The following is a 23874-nucleotide window of genomic DNA, read 5'->3' as shown; positions in this document are numbered from 1 at the left end:
CAGTGAAAAGAATTAACAGTTTTTCACCCATTTTGTGCTCTTATGTGTCATGTCACAGCAGCAGCCGACAGGGCTTAAAAGAGTGCCCCATATATTTACCCGTGTGAGCTTCTTCCAAAAATGTTCCTGTGGGATAAATAGGACACGGCTTGCTCAAAGGGATTTTCAGAAGTCACAGGGCCCTAGTTCTGCGGCTCTGGGTAGGCACAGAGGCACACAATGATGTGAAATATCTCGTAATTTTAAGGAGAATACGACAGACCCTCACACAGTCTCACATTATTAAAGAACTCGCTATGCTCAGTCAAGTTTATTTAAAAACCATATTTTTTGGATTTTTAGTACAATCCCAGATAATCCTGTGATCCTGCTTTGCTAAACAAAATTTGGAGAAAGACAAACAGTGTGTAAAATGCTGCAAACACAGCTAATGCTGTTTGAGAACCGGGTATTTATTTCGCGGTGCAGTAGCTACAGTTCCCCAGGGAAATTTCTGTGGCAACAGTGTTTCTCAGCAACCAAATTAAAAGGCATTATGTCTGGCAGAGCTTTCACTGCATCAGTTCTGATCAATAACACCAACAGTCCAGTGTAATCTGAGAAGAAAATCTGACAGATGCTGAGTTTAACAAACATATATACTTTTATTGAACCCCGTGGGGTAATTTGTCCTCTGCATTTAACCCATCCTAGTTACTTAGGAGTAGTAGGCAGTCACAGTGCAGCGCCCAGGGACCAACTCCAGTTCTGAGGCCAGTGCCTTGGTCAAGGGGAACAGCAGAAGTGCATCTAACATGCATGTTTTTGAGTGTGGGAGGAAACCGGAGTACCCGGAGTAAACCCACGCGATCACGGGGAAAACATGCAAACTCCATGCAGAGAGGATCCGGTCGGACCTGGATTCAAACCTGGAACCTCCTTCTTGCGAGGCAACAGTGCTAACCACTATGCCACTGTGCCCGCCCATACCGTGCCTGCCTATATCAGGGATTTAATAAACTTTCAATACACCTATATTTTTGGCAATTAATGGATATCTGATTGGGTGACAAAATCTATGGCATGGCCCCTCACCCATGCTAGCTATTTTTCTATAGAGAATGGGGTCTTTAATCGGAAGCCAACGTGATCCTTAAAAGAATGTGAGATCTTCCCTCACCCCCTCACCCCCCAAGCCTCTCCACTTCACACCCCCACCGACAGGCCTCAGAGTCACTCACGGGCGTCACCCTACCAGTGCTGTGAATGACAGAACACGCATTACTCGGATTGCACAGTACTCTTAATTAAAGGCTGATGAAATCCAGTACCTGGCTTCCCTCCACTGACGTGCTGATAGATTCATGTGGATGTGGGTGCATGGTACAAGAATAAAATGTAACTACAAAAAATTATTTTGAAAATGTAAAGAACCAATGGCAGGAGAGAGAGGGGTTGCTCATTTCCCTTTGTCTGCACCAGGTGTTTGTTCATCTGTATTTCTCGCCCTGCTCATCTGATCTCCTCCTGCTTTTCATAGGCTTCTAGAATTCTTTGCAACTTTGTACCACCACATTGTGACTGAAGAAGGTAAATTGGCCTTTTTTAAAAAATAAAAGCAAGTGGACATCTCTTGCCTTCTGTTGTCACTCATTAATATTCAGTGTGATGCGCAGAGACCATGTTTTTTTTGTACATGTGCAAACTAGCCATGGCATCAGCGACAAGGATGCACTTTCATTAATTGTGGCATAACTGTAATTCAACCCTCCCTCAATTTGGTTAATGCGGCCGTGTATATTCACCGACCCTTCACAGCAACACGCGGGACATGTTTGATTATGCATTGTGTGGTAATTTCCATTATGAGTGTAGCGACATGTCCCCACACTATGAGTCACGCCCTGTCATGCCCCCACCTCCCCGCCCGCCACACTACGAGTGAGCCAGCCGCACATGAAATACTAAAATCTCGCTCAGGCAATTAATCTGATGGGCTTGTATTTGCATATACAAATGACCTCTGCCATGTCTCCTCATGTCTAATGTCTGTGAGTGGCCACGCAGTCCACAGCGGCGAGGGAATACACACAGTCCAAAGGGTCCTTAAGCTGGGGCCATTCCAACCCTCCAGGTGCAGGAGGCTGTATTTATCCTTATGATTATAGTGCTTCCTTGCACCTGAACTAAATGGCTTGGCATTTTGCTGTGGTTTGACCTCCTTGTAAGTGGGCCAAACACGGAGACAGGGATCCGAATACCACTTGGCCGGGTCTCATAGCAGAGACATGCTGTAATAAAGCAATGAATGGTAAAATGGGATAGGGATGAGATGCCTTGCTTCACCTATCTTTTCTTTTCAGTGTTTTAAGAGACCTTCAGGCTCCGTTTCCCAGAATTCCCTCTCTGAGATGAGGTTTCTTTTTGTCCTGAATATAGAGGTGTGGGGTGGGGGATGGTGTGTGAACACAGGACGTGGCACAGTTTTCATATTAATGGTGCATTTTATTCCTCCATTTTAGTGTTATTTTCTCTGAGGGCGAGGCTGTCGGGAGGGCTGCTGGGGACAGTGTAATCTGATGGAATGCTGTTATTCACCTGCCACACAGCCCAGTGCACAGCTGTGAGAGACGTGCTCCTGTGTGACGTCCCCTCTCAGGAAAGCCGGAAACAAAGCCAAGCATGAAGAAAAGGACACAAATGAGTGAGAAATAAATTGATTCTGCGAGCAAACGTGCAGTACCGGGTCCGGCCACAGGGGGGATATATACGAACAACAGAATGAAACTAGAGCCACCTGGAATGGGAAAGCGGCGTTTTTAGTCGGCTCTTTTCTATACGTTTTCCGCTGCTTCATATCTCATAGCACCAGCTTCTGATCGCAGAGAGGAAGTCATTTAGAACTGGGATCCCCAACATAAGGATGAGATTGCTGGTTTTTAAAGTCATGCACACTTAAGTCATTACTTAGTACTGAGCTCCACAAAATGAGATTGGGTTAAATAATCTGAGGAACTCCGGCACACATTCTCTGTTACACACAAACCCTAAGACAAAACACTCAAACACACTTCCTCAGATGTACACACAGTATGCACACTCTCACATTCACATACGCAAAACAAACATCTGCAGACATTCTCTAATACAATCACAAAGCATTAACATCTGGAATGCATTATTTCGGCAGCTTCAGCAGTCGAACGTTCAGATTCTTTTGTGGTTTTACCATTATCACTTCCTAATCTGTGGCGACAGATTTCTGTGGTCAACACTGAAGTCAACAGCATTTCCATTTGACAGCTCTGAGAAGATTCTCTCCACAGACAAATAAAACAAAAAGTTTTAATAAATTGAAGACTGCAGCAAGTCCCAGTAAGTCACTCCTGTCAGGATAAAGTTTGACCAAATGTGCCACGACTAACTTCAAACATTTGTTATCTCAGACTATTTTTTCCTTTGGTGAAGTACATTTGCCCTTTAAATCAATCACTCATGTTTTCCAGTGGAATTTAGGGGTCATGTCCTTTTAAACACCTATTAATCTCTCAATAACCTAACATTTCTATCTCCACTTCCAACTTTTCACATCACATTCACCAGTCTCTCTCTCTTTCTCTCTTTCTCTGTCTATACTGTGACTTTATATCAAGGCTGTCTTTCATTTTCACTGAAAGTCTCCTTGGCATTTCATTATCAACTTAACTTTATGTGAGTTGTAAGCACCCTTTAAAAATATTTTAAAATTTTATCAACTATCTTACCATCATATAATTAATGCAATACAGAATGCCACAGTTAATTGTGACACAGCCTATTGTTTCTTGGAATGCTATAAGTTATTAAATTAGTGTCAAATAAAATTATGTCTTGATAGCTTTTGTGACATATACTGTATGATAAATTTGCTAACAGCCAGAAAAGGCCTGCCGATGTTTTTAACTTAGCCCAACAGCAGTGTTGTGATAATAAATTAAACATGCCTCCAGTAACTGCATTTCTATAGAAAGAGGTCAAAAACACTTTGCAAGGTCTTGTATCACATATTTTATTGGTGCTAAAGTCTGTTATACGTATGCTCCTAACATTGCACATATTTGGAATATGGAAAGAGTACATATGCTAAATGGATAACGGTAACCTTTTAAAAATGTTGTTCTTAATTTTTAATTTTATCCGAAATGAACCTTACATGCACATTTGTTGTCATTATTATAAATATGAATATATGTTAGTTTCAAATATCACTGGTTGCTTCAGCTGCAACTGTCTTCTGCTGTTATATATAGCAGCAAAGAGAGAGAGAGAGAAAAGACTGTGGTGAAGTGAGTTTTATTTGGGATACTGGTATTTGACAGATATTCTATTTGAAAGCTTAGGATGCTTAGGGATCATCAAAAAAGTGCATGCCACAATCATTTTCAATGGATATCACTGCAAATATTTGTCAATAACATCCCATCCATATGACATGTGGATTTAAAACCTAGTGTATTATAAAGGGTCATGCTACAGTGATTAATTTTTGGACAAAATGTTTTAAAATATATTTTGGTATATAAAAATATTTATATATATATTTATATAAATATTTTTTTATTTTATTTCCAGTAGGTTTTCTCTTAACAAGACCTTAAACCTGTACACATTATAATGCATTTGGTTTTAGATCTATATGTCATATGGGTTCAAAGTTCTTGAGCATTAGTTCACTTTACATTTATTTTATTTGTTGTAGCTCGACCAAGAAGGTATGTCTTTAATGTAATTGGGTTACAGTTGTTTGTCATATGGATGGGAAGACTTGCAAATTACTTTTTAAAAATCTCATATACCTTAAATACACTTTCTACAAAAGTAAATAGCCCTATAACAGAAAATGTGACTGAAGACAATTACAATCAATGGCTGATATGATGGTAACAAATTTGAGCGTGCTTTGGAGATCATCCCAGACTTCTGCAGCATTAAAACCACATGCAGTTTTACCCAGATTGGAGGATAGACAAGAATTTTGCTGTTTTTAACTGAAACACTTTTCTAATCATAAATTTCTTCCAGCACATTTCTACTCATTTATTTCACCAGGTTGACCTTAGGGTTAGGGTTCAAATTAGGGTTCATTTAAGGTTAGGGTTAGGAAAACAGTAAGCCCAAAAGTTTTCACTGGAATCATGTGTACCTAAAAACTATAAAAATGTATAATATATGTATATCAGGGAAAACATTTTTTAAATGACCTCAAACATGTTATTTTTCATTTGTATTATTTTATTCATGATATTTACTTCATTTTTCATTCATTTTAAATGAATTAAAGGTTTCATTTAGGTTTTTTTTGGGTTCAAATTAGGGTTCAGAAAAGGTTAGGGTTAGGAAAACAGAAAATCTGAGTGTTGAGTCAAGTTTACAGTTGTGTTCAGTTGAAGAAAGGTTAGGAAATGGGTTTATTATTCATTTTGGATGAGCCAAAAAATTTCCATAGTAGCATGTTTACCTATAACCATACAAAGATGTATAATATATGCATATTTTTTCAGGAAAAAACTTTTTTTTTTACAAGACCTCAAACATATTATTTTTCATTTGTAATGTTGTATTCATGATGTTAAGTTCATTTTTCATCTATTTTAAATGGGATTTTTCATGTTTTCAAATGTATCTAAGGCTTCAAATAGGGTTTAAGGAGTCAAATTTTGGTTAGGGTTAGGAAAAAGGTAAGTCTGAGTGTTGAGGCAAGTTTACAGTTGTGTTCAGCTACTTGAAGAAAGGTTAGCACATACAAATGCAAAATAATATATAAGAGGTCATTTAAAAAACTGTACATTTATTATACACTTTGTATGGTCATGCAAGCTCCTGTTATCCCCCATATACGTTATGTTAAGTATGCAAGTCAGGTCTTTATCACAGATCAGTGTTTAATCTTGTTTTCATTTAAGCACCTCAATTGTTTAGCCACAGATTTTTTTTTTTCAGTGATCAAGTATGCTTATGCAGTAAGTTGTAGCCACAACATCCTGACCAATGTGTCACCAATTTTCTGCCATACTATTTTTCAGCTGCCGATGTGATTGATCCCAAGGTTATTATATGTTTTATTACAGCAATATGACACCATTTATCACAATACAAAAAAATGAATATATATAACTGGGAAACATGACTTTCAAAGTTAACATGATGGAAATAAAGCAGATGCAGAGGTCTGAACTTCAGACTCAGTTTATTTACAGAGCTGCATTTTGACACACTGGCTGGCTTCTTCACAGAATAATTCAATGTTGGTAGAAATGTTTTGTGGCTAGTGGGAGGCTATGCAACTCCCTCACACTCACACACACATCATACATGCATAAGCACAAATGCATGCACACAGGCATAAACATAGGCAGACAGGAATGTGCACATGCATACAGCTCTCAGAGATAGAGAAACATGCACGCACACATTCACTTAGCAACAGACAGACATGCACACAGACAGACAGGGGACACCCAGTCAGAGGCTTCAGTGGGTGTTAAAGATCATCTAAAAACAGTGCGAGTATGAGTCACAGAGCAGTACTTCCTGGAGACGATGATGCTGAATTACGTAGGGAAAATGACAGCATAGCACACACAAACAACATTCTGAAGGCCTGTGAAAAGAGGCCTAATTTCACTTGTTGGGAAGGGACTCTGACTGACAGGAGTGAAATACAGGCACTTCACACCATGCCTTCTTATCCAGTTTTGCCTGTCAGTCAGTCTCATCTAAAAACATTGAGGATGACTATCTGCCCTCCTCTACCCTCCATACCATTCAGATACTGCCCCACCTCCCTCTGCCCTCCTCTACCCTCCACACCATTCAGATACTGCCCCACCTCCCTCTGCCCTCCTCTACCCTCCACACCATTCAGATACTGCCCCACCTCCCTCTGTTCTCCTCCACACCATACAGATACTGCCCCACCTCCCTCTGCCCTCCTCTACCCTCCACACCATTCAGATACTGCCCCACCTCCTTCTGTTCTCCTCTACTCTCCACCGAAACAGGGAGGAGGAAGAAGAACTGATGGATGAATGGAAGAGAATGAGGTACAGCAGAAGGGTGGACGAGGTAGAAAAAGAAGAGGAGGAGGACCAGTTGAGAAATGTTTCCATTTCTCCAAGCAAGTCTTTGTGTGTGACATGTAGAAAGAATCAGCCTTTCACAAACATACACATGTACAGAAGCCCAAAGGAACACATAACCCAAACATACAGAGAAACACACAAATACCATATTTCACACAAACAGAAATGTACATATTCAATCACATATATACTCAGAGAAGGAAACACAAAAACATTCAACCTTAACGCCTTTTATTTTATTAAACATATCGGGTGATTTTTATTTACATATAGTAAGCATACATGGTTGCATGAATGTACAGTACTATATTCTGTCTGTTCAAACTGTTGTTTGACCATTTTAAGAGTACAGCTATACTGTTCACACACTTGTCTTAGATGATAGAAGATCCTGCAGATGATTGGACAAAAATACATGAGAAACAGGTAAATAGAAAGGAAAAAAACATGAATGTGTGCAGTTTGGAAAATTACTCAGCTAAACTGGAGATCTTTCCTCCAAGAAGTACAACAGACAAATATTTACTGTATAATATTTCCTCTACAATATATGAAATATATCTAAATTGTACATTTCATACAGGCATGGTATTTCTACATGGCTGTACTTAATTACATTACAATTTACACATTGAAGTCTTTTGGTTCAGAACTCCTGTTGTGAAATTTAAAATAATGTTCGGAGCCACCAACAACAAAAAAATTATAAGACTTGGCAAACAATGACACCTTTGTTCTTTAAACAATCACACACATACCCAAACAACAATACTGATTGACTGGAGTCCTACAGTTATATTTCCTGGTTCATGGCAACCAAGATCCCCCCCATGGGCCATTGTATCCATACAAAAATGATTTTATACATGGTATAACAGGGAAATCAATTATGATCACTTCCAGACACTCCATATATAGTGACCTTTATTGTAATGCAAATGTTTTGTACATTCCACACTAATATGCATGGAATTGCATATTTGAAAGTGCAGATAAATGCTATACCTGTATTAGTAATCCATGACAAAAATATTCCTTATATTATATTATATCACTTTTCATAAGGGTGCAGGTCACACTGAAAGGTCACAGGTGCAGCGACTCTTAACCCTCCTGTTCTGTTCATTTTTTAGGTACAGCAAAAATGTTCCCGGGTCAATCCCCATACAGGGGGGGTTTGCAAATACATGAAATGAACCATTTTCATTTAAAATGTTGATTACACTAATTAAGACCAGTAGAAGAAGTTTCATACTGAAAAAATAATTTTAAGTATTTTTCCTAGATTTTCAAACTTTAAAAAGGGTCAATTTGACCCGCAACATAACAGGAGGGTTAATGTCTCACAAAGGAAACTAGAAGTCTAAATGAATTTGCAGGTAGGACCGAAGGCCAGCCGGGGCACGGATAACACGCTTTCTTGAATGCTGAAGTATTTTTGGCATTTCAAGCCACATACACTGCGCCTATTGATGGCAAAGATGAATTTAAATGGCATGGATTTTTATATGGTGATCTTAAATGATTTTAGAGGATGGCTGTCGTTACGCTAATCGACACGTTGTACATTTCAAAAACAATTCAATACAGTGGGTGGTGCAACAACTGCACATGAAGCCCCTCAACATTTCATAGAGGACAGGCATGTCATTACCATATGGCTGCTCTGGAAGTCACCAGTGACTTTAACAGAAGTGCAGATGTTGTGATGTCATATATAACGCTCCATGAAGTAACACACAAAGCAGAGTTGTCTTTACGGGAAATGCTATTCAGTTTTATTCAGGAGGATTGCCAATTTTGAGAGGTAATTTTTTCATAATATAGTGCCAAGTCTCAGAGGGGTAATTATTTATTTACTTATATATATTTACTGAGAATTGGATAAGTAATGACAGTGGTTTTGAATACCGCATTTAGGCCTAGATTAAATCTAATTTTGAAGGGCAAAGCACATTGCGGTAATACAAATATAAATAATTAGTGACAGTTCATATATTTTTACTAGATAATATTAAAATATATTAATATATACATTATTCTCAGTAAATTATAATAATTAATTTCATAAAAATAAGTAACTAATTAATAAGCAATATGATTTCAAATATGTGTTAAGGGCCAACGCAGATTGCATTTAAAAACATAAATGTTTTTTTGTTTCATCTGTATTTTTGTACACTTTCAATTAAGTTCAGCCATCACAAACTCATTATGTTGCTTATCAACAACAGAAATAATATGAGACTAGCTTTACTTGAAGCGATAATAAAAATGTAATCAGATTAAATGCAGGCTTTAATCATTAAAGACACATCCTTGCAAATATGCAGCATAGTTAAAGTGATTGCTTTCTTTTTCTACAGATCCTCTATAACCACAGTGGGCTGTGTGCGGAACACTAAAATGTTTAATGTACAGGTAGTGAACAAAAAAGGGAAACGCAAAAGCATTCCAACAGTGACAAGTTTTGGTGGTTGTGTAAAGTTGTGGGGCTCATTTTCCTGGCTTGGTTGCCCTCACAGCCTAACAGGCAAAATTGACGCCAGTCGGTACAGCATTTCCTGCCTGCAGAGGGGCATCTTTCAAAATGATAATGCCAGCATTTACAGAACATGAGTAGTCGCCCAATGGTACGATGAGCATGACACTACTGTTATCCACGTCACCGCCTTTTCAGCCACCAGAGCCAAATGCAATCAGCATTCACGGTTCATCCTGAGATATCCTGGTCACACACTGTCATTAATTAAGCATTCCTTGACTGACTTTCTCGTAGAAGAACTGTGTGTATTCCTTCAGAAGAATTCCAGATGCTAGGAGACTCTAATCCACATCGTATGTAGGCTGTACTAGTCACACATGGCGGCCCAACACCCTATTACTGGACTTTACATTGGCACGTCCATTTTCTGTTCACTACCTGAATTGGAATGCAGTATGTAGCTAGTAGCTACATGCTGCTGACAGAAACCTTTCCTTTTTGCCATGTTGCACACTGTAGCAGGAGGCATTACGTAGCTAAATAAATGAGCTTACTGCTTTTCAGAGGGTTTGCCCCCAACATACACACACATTCACATTATTTCCTATTATCTACCATCAAGGAACAGGAGGGAATGAAAGCAAAGGATACATGTGGTATATTCTTTGTTGATTTATCACTTCACTTATTGCTTAAAACTTCAGATGGTATAGAAATTTCATATTGTACAATGTTATTTTACAGCACGTCTCCAGCTCTGACAGAGGGAAACAGATCTACACAGCAGTAAGCTTTTCCGTATTGCTGCCATAGATATGACATCATTATTTATTTATGATTGGTAAGAAACATATAGATAAATAAACGAGTACAGTCTAAAATGTGAGAGACATGGTAGTCAGAAGGGCACACATCGAGCCGAAAGTACTCCCCACCCTCTTCTGTGCGATGCTACGCTAACCCGCACACAAAAGCGGTCTGGACCGAAATAAGCACGTCCCTTTGCGCACAACACTGTTTCTATTACTTTTTTGTTTTTGTAGTCATTTTATTTTGGTAATAAGAAATGTCTGGTTGTTGACACAACAGTGCAGTTATCTTTAAGGGAGACCAGCACACTTCATAGTGATCTGCTTTAAATTCCATCTGAATATTTTTTTTAATGTCCAATACTGTTCTCCTTATTCCTCATTAATATGCTTTGACTTAATTGATAATTAAGGCATTTTTTAAAATCACATCATTGCAAATCCAGGAAGTGATTTTGAAGACATAACTCCTGTCTGTAGATACAAACAATGAAACACCAACTAAAGGTTTTAGATTTTGTGTATCATGTTACCAGTGACTTCAGTTTTTCCAAGTGTCTCTTGTCAACAGTGGAACAGCAAGGGGTCCTTGTATCGCTCCTCTGGTAAAAATAAGATTTTTAAAAAATATAGATTTTCTACGCAATGACTCCAGATAAATGTTCTGTCAGTACATTAGCTGTAAGGGCCATAAACTTAATGAGCTCTAATTTTCTCAATTTCTGAATACTTCTTGCTGGAGAGAGAGAGAGAGAGAGAGATAGAGAGAGAGGGAGAGAGAGTCTATTTCATTATGAGTAATAAAAATGTATTAATTGGTTCATTTATGTATATGCAATCTTGATACTGAGCAAAGTGGCTTAGATTAGAAAAGTGAAATACATTCAGTCTTATGATGCATAACATAATGTAGACAGGAATAGCCTGGTTGTGTAATCTGGTTTGAGTATCGCTCGACGGGATGAATGTGTCTGATATTTTGAGGCGGGGGTTTTGTGGGGGAGAATGTGAAAAAGCATTGTGCTTTCTGAACATGACCTTCACTGCCATCTTGCAGAAATCCAATCGCCAACAAATAAAGCTCAAATCCCAAAGGAAGAGACACATTAACCTCAACGATATATAATAATAAATATGTCGAAAAACAATAACTTCAATTATGGGTTTTTTTTCCTGCACCTCATAACCTCCGGATAGAAAAGTATCGATCTTGACAAAAAAATCTATGACTTTGTCTCTCAGTATCTGTCTCACAGATATTGACACTTCAGGTAAGTGCAGAAAATGTATTGGTACTCACACAGTAACACCAAATGGCGTAGTCTCATTCATTACCATGTAAAGGGAGGGTCACTTCAGGGCTTCACACACTGAGCTGCCTTCTCTGCAAAGTTCAAAAAGCAATTTTGCAGAGTGCATACAGCTACTGCATACTGTAGCTAAAATTAAGGGAAAAGACCAGTTTAATTGGATCTCTAGGGTGAATTTGTCCCAGAAATCGAGAGGGATTTCTCCGTGGGGCAAGCAGCAGTAGCTGTGGGAATCATGGCCTGTGGTGAAGCAGGAGAGACACTAATATTGTTTAGACACAAATGGCAGTTGTTTTTTTTAATGCTGTAATATAATTCCACCAGGACTGGCAGGGCTTATTCAATCTCAGGCACAGCAAACAGGAATGGTACAAACTGTTCTTGGTTTTCGATTCAATCCTGTGTGAAAAAAACAGCATACTAAGCTTTAATTATACTTCAGGTATTCTTAAGAAAAAAAATAAGTATACTTCAGGGAAGGCATACTTCAGCATACTCTTTTTTCACATGGGATGTGACACAGGATAGGTAAATTTGCCATCTGATCTGGCCTAATTCCCACTGGATCCTACTACAACTAGCCTTTCTTGAGTTTTTGTGGGTGACATCAAAAGCCAAGCTTGAAAGAAACGTGGAAACAAACAAAAATAAAAAAGCTGAGCATTTCAAAATCCTGACCTCTTGGCATTCAAATTCCCCTCTGTAGCTCCACCCCCAAAACAATAGATGAAGAGCCAGTCACTAAAAGGAGGCAGGCAATAAACAGACAGACAGCTGGACAGAGAAGCAGCCTGACTGCTGAAAGCAGGACTGGAGGCAAGGGGGTGTGCTTGAAAAATCCCCCTGGCCACTCCTGCTGTAGAGGGTTAGAAGGCACAAAATTATGCAAATAATATTTTACACCTGCGATGCTGAGAATTTTACACCTGCGCTGCGGAGTACTTGGACACAGTCTGACATGTTGTAGGGCAGAAGGCTTCGTTTTTGTTATTGTTGCTCTCTCCAGTGACCTCTCCATGTTCGCTCTTTCTCCCTTGCCCACTGCTCAAACTACCTGCCGGCAGCTGTGCGTCTCTGACAGCACCGGCTCGCTGAGGCAGGGAGAGGCTCGACAGCCCCCGTCATCGCGGTCGACGGCGCTGTCTGCAATGCTGTCCGTTACGCTGCCAGCAGGGCGAGCCTCTCTGAAGCCTGTCTGAAGCAGGGCTCCTCATAAGCTGGTCTCCCGGAGGAACATGGTGCCGATGCTGTAGGAGACCTTGCGGATGGGAGCGGTGGAGCTGGACCGGGAGCTGGCCAGGGAGGAATGGCTTTGGGATTTTCCCGCCTCCAGGAAATAGCAGATTCCTGGGATCTCCTTGGGAAAGTTGTCAGGCAGCTCCTGGCGAGATCGGGGGATGAAACTGAAGGCCCGGTCATCCTGCAGTAACCTGAAGGCAAGAAGGAAGGGAAGGTGGTAAATAGTATGACATCGCCCTTAAGAATAATGAGCGCTGCTGTTTGATGACATCATTCATAAATGTGTAAGCAGTGTAGACTAGAAGATAGCAGGAGGGTGCATAACAGGAAAGTTGTAGGTTTTAAGCCCACATCAACTTCTTTTGAAATTGATGTGGGCTACAAATTCATTCACATCATGCAAGAAAAGCACTACAAATAAAGTCATTATTAAAATGATTATTAGTAAATCCAGGCTCCAGCTTTATACACTTGCTTGGATGGCAAGCTGCCAAAATTGTTGTGTAGATCCATTCATTACAGCCTAAGGAATAATTACAGCCCTGTATTGCTTCTCTTGTTAAAATTGGTTGGCATTGACTAATTAGGTAACCAATACAGTGCAAGCAGACAAAAAAAAAAAACATAAAAGCCAACACCAAGCAGAAAAGCAAAACATTATGGCAACTAACATTACCCACAGTGCCAAAATACCACAGCAAAAAACATTAGCCACAGTACTAAAATACCACAGCTGCCTGACCACAGAACTAGAACACCATGTGTACGCAAAGTGTACAGCCAAAAGGCTTTGGTAACCAACACAGCACAGTTCAGTCTTCAACCAAAACCAACAAAAATGGGCACCGAGCCTGAGCACCATGGCAACCAACAATGCAGACACTCAAAATTTAATTACTGTACAACTAACACTGAACACACATCACACCCATGGTGATTATCACAGCGTAGAACCAAAGTATTTTATTGTAATCAACACATTGCAGAGTCAAAACACCATAGCAACCAACACTGAGCTCAGAGCCAAAACACCATGGCAACTAAGACAGACTCCAGAGCAAAAATACCATGGCAACCAACACACAGCACTGAGCCAAAAGACTACAACCACCAAAACAGTGCAAACATCGAGGCATGAATAAAAACATCATGGCAACTAACACTGCACACAAGAACACTGTACGAACAGCCGCTATAGCAATAAAGAACAGAGTGTCAAAACACAAAACAATGTTCAACAGGGAACACAGTTTCAAAACCCTATAGCAGCCAACCATGCTGAGGGCAAAAATAACACTGAGAGGTTACCCTAGCCGCCTCCCAAGCACCCATGTTCAAACTCACAGAATAATATTCATTACAGATACTCAATATGGATTATTTCTCAAATTATCATTTAGAGATGCCCTTATCCAGAGTGAGTTATAATGAAAGAGAACACAAGTGCATCCACCAGAGTTATGCGAGCAGCAGGGCTAGACCTTGTTAACAACATTCCCAGACCAGCAAGTGTATCAAAAAAGCTAATTTAAGTTCACTTATGCCCACTTAAAACCATGAAACAAATGGTAGACACCTTCAGCTAATATCCATATAAATCTATAAAGCACATTATAATAATCCTAAAATAAATCCAATATAAATTATTGAATTCCAAGATGAAGTGCAAAGATCCTTCATATCAAACAAACAAACAAACAAACAAACAAACAACCCCCTCCCCTATATGCATTTTGTTCAAATACAGGTTCTAACACGGTGATGAACCTGTAAAATTGTTGTGTATTTTACCACTATGGTAATAAATGGCACCAATGAAGAGGGAGTACTTGAACAATACAAATAAGTATTGTTGCCATAGCAACAATTTTGACTTGCTCACCATTTCAGCGCAGACGTGCAGTAAAAAGAAAAGACACACTGAAATTGAATTTGACGATATCTTCGTCAGCTTGTGTGCAGAGTGAAAAACTGGTGGAATATGCTCAATATCTCAGTTACAAAAATGTGTGTAAATGTAACTATTTTATTTGAAGTAGGGAATGGCACTGAAAGCACTGTGGGATGCAGCGTGAACACACAGTTACATCTCCAGCAGGACTCTGGAGCAGGGTGCAGGCTGTGTGCGAGCGGAAACGGGAGCCTGGGATAAGTCTCAGACCAAACAGTGGACTTCCGAACACTGCCACAGGAGACAGCAGCTGGGTCTCTCTCTGCTTCAACACAGGAGACAGCAGCTGGGTCTCTCTCTGCTTCAACACAGGAGACAGCAGCTGGGTCTCTCTCTGCTTCAACACAGGAGACAGCAGCTGGGTCTCTCTCTGCTTCAAGACCGGAGAGCAGACGGGAAAAAAAGCCACCGCTTCAGATGTTTTGTGTTATTTTGCGACAGAAGCAACAAAAGTGCATCTTTTTTGGAGGGGAATGTGCAGTTGGGTACGCGGGTGGTCTCTCCACCAGGGTTACACAGCAGCGAGTTCCTGAGTGTTAATTAAGCATGAAGCAAACAACGGGAGGGTGGGGTGTTCCGTCATTACACACAAACAGACTCCAGAGCTTCCCTGTGCCTGCTTAGCTTCCGGACTCACCCAATTCCAGTTTTCAAGAGTCCTGCGGCAGCTTTTATCGCATAGATTTAGTAATGTGCTTGTGTGACGTGGTTTCCATTGGATATAAGATGGGGGGATCACTGGAGGACAGCGAGAGAAAAGCTCTGACGCTCATCTCTCTGCAGGAAACATCACAGCAATTACAGGAGGATCTAACCCCCAGGGCTGATCCCTGTCCAATCACACGTCAGTAAGGAAATCAATCCTCCAGTGCGTCTACCCCACCTCCAATGAATGGCCATTCGCAGGTACAAAGTGACTTTCACCCAGAGGAAAATATTCAAGCGCTCCCTCACCCACTCTCTTTCCTCTGCCCTTACTTTCTTCACACTTTATTCTGTGTGTGTGTGTGTCTCTCTCTCTCTGTATTTTCCCTCATCTCTCTTTTCTCTGTTCTCACAAGTTTCACATTCTCCCTACACTCCAGTGCAACTGATAGCAAGGGATATTCAATAATACTGGATATTTTTCATAAGTGTGACATAACAGGATATAAAGAGGTGTCATGCACACACTCACAAACACACACAGACACCCACACACAAACCCACACACACACGCACACAGAGACACACACACATGCACACATACACACACGCACACACATCGGAATCAGAGCTGCATTGGCAGCGGCCCTGGTCGTGTTTCAGTGGTGGATGTGTGAGTGTGCAGGTCCAGAGCTGGATGCGTCACACGTTCACTCTGACCCCTGCGGCTCCGCTAGCCACATTGATCTGTGGAAAAACACTGAACATTTCTGCCGGTCGGACCGCTGACCTGACGCACACCGGTCCATTTTCACAAAATAAACCAAGCTTGGCTTTCCGTTTCATTCCAAAACAACACCTGTCCCCTGTGCTGAATGCAAAAACAGACCAGATGTCACCTTATAAGGCAATACGATCCATGGATATACCATAGGAGCTCTGCTGGGACTCTTTATAATCCCACATATCATCTTTACAGCTGTATGTCTGCCGGGAGCTTTGCATAAAGCTGTAAGCTGTATCATGGCTTACAGAGTAATGCATGCGGTGTGCAGATTACTGCGCTGTCTTTGTGTGTTAATCCCATGCTGAATACATGGAAACGGCCGGAACATCATCGGTGAATCGGGAGAAAACAGGTAATACGGCAGCCTGCAGCCGGCAGTCACAGCCTGCATAGATACTGTGTTCTGAACAAAGCGTCCTTATTTAGAGAGAGAAAAACGGTTTCCTGTTTATCCAGCATGACCACACTTGCAAAGCAAAATCACAACAGCATCAAGGTGGTGCTTTTCTAGAGAGAAGGCTTCCAGAAAAACTTGATGTCTTTGGTGGTGGGGTGCTGACTAAAGATCTTAATATCTATGGGTCAACGCCCAGCAGGTTACAGAGGTTAACCCGGTGTGGTATGCTTACAGACATAGCGCAAGCAGCTTCATTGGTGTACTGTTTTGTTATGATTGTGCGTTTGTTGACTTGGGTTTTCCCTTAATCTTTTTTGTACATATGGGAAAAACGTGCAATGGTTTTGGGAGATTCATCGACAGTCTTCTACACTATAAATGCGTATAGCTATTCAACTACGCACACTTTTTCACCATTGTATATTGCCATTATTAACACACTGTACAATAAACTGCATCCACTTTAACCAGGCATTTCTCTTTGATTCTTACAACAGCACAGCTAGCAGTTTTAAGGTCCAGACATACACACAGAAGTCAGGATATCTGCACTCCGTAGTCACTTGCCTACACACGAGTGCCATAGAAGGATACATAATTGCATTTATCCAGGCTACACAAGCCAGAGGCATGTCCTCATCTGCCAAGACAGACAGCAATCCGTGTAGAGCCATGCCACAGGTGGAAAGCAGTCTCCTCTGTCTATGCATAACTGTTATCATTATTTTTGAGTCAGATAGAAAAGATAACATTAAATGCATCCCGTTGCAGTAGCACCGGGTAAGGCTACACACGTTCCTTCACCACTCAGATACTTCTGCTGTTTGGTGTATCTGAGGGATTTCTTACAGAACTATAACATAAAAACCTAAGAGAACAGAATCACGCAGACCCACAGGCTGGGCTGAAATAGTCCAACATGGATTTTTGTGTCCCTGTCACATGCAGATAATAAGGAAGACAACAGAAAAGGCCTGACAAATAGGTGTGAAAGGAGTGTTTTCAAGGACTCAGGCCCTGTTCACACTTACTGGTGCGTGGTGGGACTGACGTTGATGCGGCGGGGGTGGCTCCCAGACTCAAACTTGCTGGCCAGGGTCACGTTGTTCCCAAAGAGGCAGTACCGTGGCATCTTGACCCCCACGACCCCGGCCAAGACCGATCCAGAGTGGATCCCAATCCGAAGCTGAACAGGGAGGGAGAAGAGACAGAGTAAGAAGAGAGATGGATGAGAAGGGGAGCTGCCAGCTAGGGTGAAGGATAGGGAACAAGGCCTGAAACAAGGTCAGCACTATCAGTTCACGTTGAGGAGGTCCAGTTTCTTACCTCAAGATGGAACCAACTATTAGGCAAGATGGTTTTTGAATATTTATTTTTTTTGGAATATTTTTTCAAAAGTCCATGTTCGAGAACTCTCAATTGCTTTCAATTACCATTTAAGATTATTTCAGTTAAAAACATTCTACAGTAATCACATATCTGTGATCTTACGCCATGAATGGTTAAATCCGCTCAAACAGGCAGTGTTAGGGATGGGAGTGACCTAATGGAAACTAGTTAACCAATGAAGGCTAATGAAAAAAATGCTACACTGGTGGCAGCGCTCATCTTTAATAACACATGCCTCTGGGGGGCTGCATGTAGTCAGAGAGAGACGCCTCTAATGCGTGAGCCAGGGGTGGAGCAAGGACACACGAGCGCGCCCGATAGGTCCCTGTGGGGCTTTGTCTCATCTGTACACCAGTGACCCCGTTCGTTGGCCGAGAGAATTTCTGTGCAGTGTGTGATTTGGCCATTGTCTCCAGCATCTGCTGGAGGTGTGGGGAAGGGTGGGGGGGACACTCCACTCAGATCCCTAATGGTCCACTTTAGAAACGCTTTGCTGAGGAAAGGACCATGAGTGGATGCCAGCGCACATGGCGCACTGGGGGTAACCATGGGAACCATGGTGAAGAGGCTTCAGAACACGAGTGAGAATCGGGCAGCATCACTGTGAGAAATATCACAGAGTGTTGACTGTTCTAATCACATCACAACGCGGCATCGCTGAACAGCGGGAGTGCAGCTCGACCACAACGCTCTGGAACACAACAAACCAGGGCATATATGCTACAAAATGACACGGCAACCTAATCTCACTGACCAGCGCCTGCCATTATCAGTACCCGGTCAGCTAAGATACCAAGCCTACCGGGTCTACCTATGGCATATTCAATTACCACATATACGAACAAAAAAATAGATAAAACGTATTTGCCAGGCATTAAATGATTCAAATTATTAATACAATCAGAATCACAATCACAAAACATGGTGTGACAACACTGCTAAGACATTCTGGATCGGAGAGTCTTTATGAGCAGGGGTATGTAGCCACGGGTTCGTTTCTGCTGAAATTCCCGCAGAAGTGAGCAGTGTTGCTAACGAGCGACAACTTGGGCCACAGCGCTCATGACGGAGACGATTATCCGGGCAGTTTCTCCCTAGCCGCCCTACAGCAACACGCCATCGATGAACACAATAAACCACAGCATGCTGATTCCACTCTACTGGAAAAAAAACCATCGGAGGGCTGTGGAAAAAGCTCCATTGTCGATTCTCCCCAGTCACGGTGCAACTGCAGCTGATCAGGTCCTGGGCACCGGTTCAAAGCAGCTCAGCCCATTCAGCCTCTGCGGCTCACTCAGAAGTGCCCACACAGGCTAGGCTGCTGGGACCCGCACAGGCCAGGCTGCTGGGAGTTGGACCCGCCACTTAGTGGGAAAGGTGTTTGTCAGGCTCTCAGTGGGGGTACTGCTAACTGGTGCTCAGGAGGTGAGCAGGCGTAAGCACTCACTCTGAGGCTCTAATGGCAGTGCTGAAACACAGGCAAGTTATATATATTTATATAACTATATATTTGTCTATTATGAAAGAGACCGCAGCATAAATGACATATGTTAAAGTTTCTTACAAAAATATCATAAAAAATAAGACACGTGTTATGAGCGGGTCAACGCACCATGGGTGAGTCTACGCATCACGGGTGAGTCCTTGGGCACAAGGGAGAATCATGTGTGGGACACACTACCCTGCCTGCTGCTCAGTGTGTGGGTCTGCCTGGGACACACTACCCTGCCTGCTGCTCACTGTGTGGGTCTGCCTGGGACACTCTGCCCTGCTGCTGCTCACTGTGTGGGTCTGCCTGGGACACTCTGCCCTGCTGCTGCTCACTGTGTGGGTCTGCCTGGGACACTCTACCCTGTTGCTGCTCACTGCTTGGGTCTGCCTGGGATACTCTGCCCTGCTGCTGCTCACTGCTTGGGTCTGCCTGGGACACACTGCCCAGCCTGCTGCTCACTGCTTGGGTCTGCACTGGACACTCATCCGCCTGTCAGCTGCTCACATGTGTGGTCATGCACATGGACACCCTCAGTGCGCCTCTGCTGCTCACTGTGAGGTAACTGGCCTGGGACCACTCCCTGCTGCTGGCAGATGTGTGGATCTGCCTGGGATACTTTATCCCTCTGCTCACTATAATATGGGTTCCTGGGATACTCTGCCCTGCTGCTGCTCACTGCTTGGGTCTGCCTGGGACACACTGCCCAGCCTGCTGCTCACTGCTTGGGTCTGCCTGGGACACACTGCCCAGCCTGCTGCTCACTGCTTGGGTCTGCCTGGGACACACTGCCCAGCCTGCTGCTCACTGCTTGGGTCTGCACTGAAACCCTCATCCAGCCAACGTCCAGCTGCACTCGAGCAGGAGACATCAGTGGTTAATGAGGGGCAATGACAACCCCAGAAATCAGTGCAAGCACTTCTCCTCTCCCCACACTGTGAGGTGAAATAGGGATGAAGAAGACCACTCCCTGAGCTGCTGGGGAGATGTCTAAGTACCAGGAATGCGTTTAGTCCCAGATTATTTTATTCCCACAATCTGGTCAATAACTACTATAATAAATGACAAGGTTCCTGGCCAGTAACAGTAGCTAACACAAAACATCAAGATGCCTTATGCAAGGGAGCATACCCATGTGAAAAAATTGTATGCTGAAGTATACTATTTTATACTTAAGAATACTTGAAACATAATTAAACTTTATATCAAGTATGCTTAGTATGCTATTTTTTCACATGGCAGTCAGAAATGTCCTTTAAAGTTACAATCTCGAAGATTTCCGTTTCGTTCTCTTTGGCGGTACCAATGGCGTAAAGCAGTAATTGCAGGTGTGTTTTTGGACCTCACTTCCCAGAGATCCAACCGGATCCAACCAGAGTCGTCTGTATGACGTCAGTCAGTTAGCACCTGGGCCACGCCAACTATAGCACTTACTATTCACTGAATAAAAAATGGTTGTTATAAAAGTAACGTTATGTACATACTCATTCATTGTCTAACATTAGGCTAACTTAAGCTGTCTTTACACTGCCGAGCTGGGTTAAAATGCCATAGCAGACATGGGGTAGAATGATGAATTTCCACAGACGTTCTTTATCCACCTTTTGCCCGGTATGAACATCTTTACACTGCAGAGAAGAATTTGCGGGATTCGCTGTGGCTCGTGCAATTATGTATCTTGTGCACAATAAACAGTCTTTCTCGTGGATGATTGTTGTGTGAAATTTTTGAAACAACTGCCTTGCAAAATGTTACCGCTGGTGTTTCTGTTCGAGAATAAAGCTGAGCTGGGTGTTAAATTAGCAATCAGAACAAGAATAATAAAACAAAAACAAAGGCGATTTCATCAAAAAAAGGCAAGGCTGAAGGAACATATGAGGAAGCATAATAAAATAATAACAACGCTAATCCATACGGCTTTATTCCGATCATTATAATTTATTGATGAACTTGATGGCAATGTAAATAACGGTAACGTTAATGCCAATTCAGATCAATGATTCGCAACGAGACTAAACGGTTTTAGAATGTTGCAGAGAAAACTGCAGTGGTGTGAACTGGTTAGTTGCAGAGCGTCTGAAGCCGTTGCCTGGGGTCTCAAAAGACCCACCTTGTCAAACTGACAAGTGCAGTTAGAATGTTTACAATCAGACATCTTGGAATTTTGCAAGTTGCATCCAGTCTCGTTGCGAATCATTGATCTGGACTGACCTTTAGTTAGCTACATTGCAACGTTGCAACAAGGTAGCATTGCATTCGAGAGACGTTTTGCGAGGTCGGTACCAGTCGGTAGCATTAGCTAGCGTTTTTTCTAATTGTTAGCTGACATTAGATTGTGTTAATTAGATTAGCTAGCTAGCTAACACAATGTTACCTGATATGAGAGATGGCTACTGTGCGCAACTTTGTCTAAACTAATGTTGCCTTTCTTGACATGGTCCGGTAGCTAGCGTTAGCTGCGCAAATAACTAGGCTATGTAATTTAGTAAGGTTACATTGCCATCAAATGTAATACTAAATCTACATCAATAAATAATATGACCTATTATGTTACACAAAAACTTTTTAGGGTTCCATAACCCCCCCTTTCTCTGTTATTGTAGCGCTATCAGACACCAGAAAAAACAATACGCCGCTCACACACAAGTGAGTTGAAGAGCGAGCCTGTTGCGTTAGCTCCGTCTACCTTCTCTGGCGGACCAACCACTGATGGGTGATGGAAAACGCGTCACTAACTATGCGCCGCTTGTGATTTCTTCCCGGGAATGTCGCCACAGACACCCAGTTCTTTAATCATAAATTATAATAATAATAATAATATAAATTAATATAATAATAGGCTCAATCACCATTGTGTTACCTAATTCGGCGATAGATAGTGACTTAACAGACATTTATTTGAATGAAAATCTTGTTAAAGATTATTACTTTAATACAAAGATAGCACACAGTCAATACTGTCCTTTAACACAAGGAAGCAGAGTCCGTACTATCCTTTAATAAAAAGGAGCAAAGTCACTACTGACCTTTAATACAAAGAAGCACAGTCAGTGCTGACCTTTAATAAAAAGGAGCAAAGCCAGTACTGACCTTTAATACAAGGAAGCACAGTCAGTAGTGACATTAAATACTAGGAAGCACAGTCAGTACTATCCTTTCAAACAAGAGAGGCACTGTCAGTACTCTATTTTGGAGCATACTGTCTACACACAAACACAAGGGATCTTGTCAGTACCTTAACACAAGAGTGCATCCAGTCAGTGAAAGAGAAAAAGAATGTCCCCACAATGCCATGTTGCAAAAAAATGCATCCGATTCACAAAAAAAAAAAAAAAAAAACAACCACAAGAATATCCAACAGCAATCCAAACTCTTTTGTTGTGTGTAAACTGTGTAACAGACTGGACTGATAAACTCCGCAGCGTCACTGTCTGGACAGGAGTGATAAGTGCCTCCAGATAAACTTGAATCACCTAAATCAAGTAAACACCTTTAAATGTCGATATAAAATGTGCTGTGACACAAATGATAAGGTGCAAAGCAATATTCCCCATAGACATACGTTTCTATTTTATATACAGAACCTCAGAATTAAAGCTGCCTGATAAACTATTCACAGCATTCTAGAATATTCAGGGGTAATTAATAGAGGCTCATACACGTATGGGCCTTTGTTAAGGGCATATTGTATTCACCATGATTTACCCCTTGGAGCTATTCTAGATCTGTGGCTAGAACTCAAGAGACCAGAGACCATTGATGAAAAGTGTTCCAGATCCCTATCTCTTCATCTCTCTTTCCATACATTTCTCATACACACACACACACACACACACAAACACACTCGCACCAGAGCACACGTTATTTTTCTCCCTCTCTAACTCCTGTACATTTTTAACAGGTTATTTTACACACACCCCCCCACCCCCCCACCCCCCCCCCCCCACCCCCAACCTCACTCAAACCAGGCCTCTATCAGAGCCCCACTCATCCAACAGCAGAGCCTGGCTCACCCAACACTAGATTCACTCAGCAATATTACTGCTCCGTACCACACTCTTTCTCACCAAGCAACACTAAGAAGTGAAATAATTCCCCAACAGCAAAGTCCTATTCGTCCAATGGCAAATATCTACCTCACAGTGCCTTCCCATCCCCAAAACTGGCCTCCTAAGTGCATGTCTCGGGCTGTGCTCTCCTTATGGTAGAGCAATCATCCTCATCTTATGCATGACCCTTAACCACACACTAAGGTCTGCCAGCCGACATTCCT

The 23874-nt window shown here is 41.8% G+C and overlaps 1 protein-coding gene across 1 annotated transcript in view; it reads right to left on the bottom strand.

The window, feature by feature from the left end:
- Window positions 1-9265: 9265 nt before the first annotated feature.
- gucy1a2 (guanylate cyclase 1, soluble, alpha 2) overlaps window positions 9266-23874 on the bottom strand; it is a 46157-nt gene continuing 31548 nt past the window's right edge. Inside the window, exons 7-8 of the mRNA XM_064301639.1 lie at window positions 17755-17909; window positions 9266-13134 (exon numbers count right to left, since the gene is read on the bottom strand). Coding sequence (XP_064157709.1) covers window positions 12915-13134; window positions 17755-17909 — 375 coding nt within the window. The 3' untranslated portion in view covers window positions 9266-12914. The remainder of the gene's footprint in view (window positions 13135-17754; window positions 17910-23874) is intronic.

This window comes from Anguilla rostrata, chromosome 12, assembly GCF_018555375.3.
Source record: "Anguilla rostrata isolate EN2019 chromosome 12, ASM1855537v3, whole genome shotgun sequence".
NCBI lineage: Eukaryota > Metazoa > Chordata > Actinopteri > Anguilliformes > Anguillidae > Anguilla > Anguilla rostrata.
Note: the sequence above shows the minus strand (reverse complement) of the source record. Positions and strands in the feature narration are given on the sequence as shown.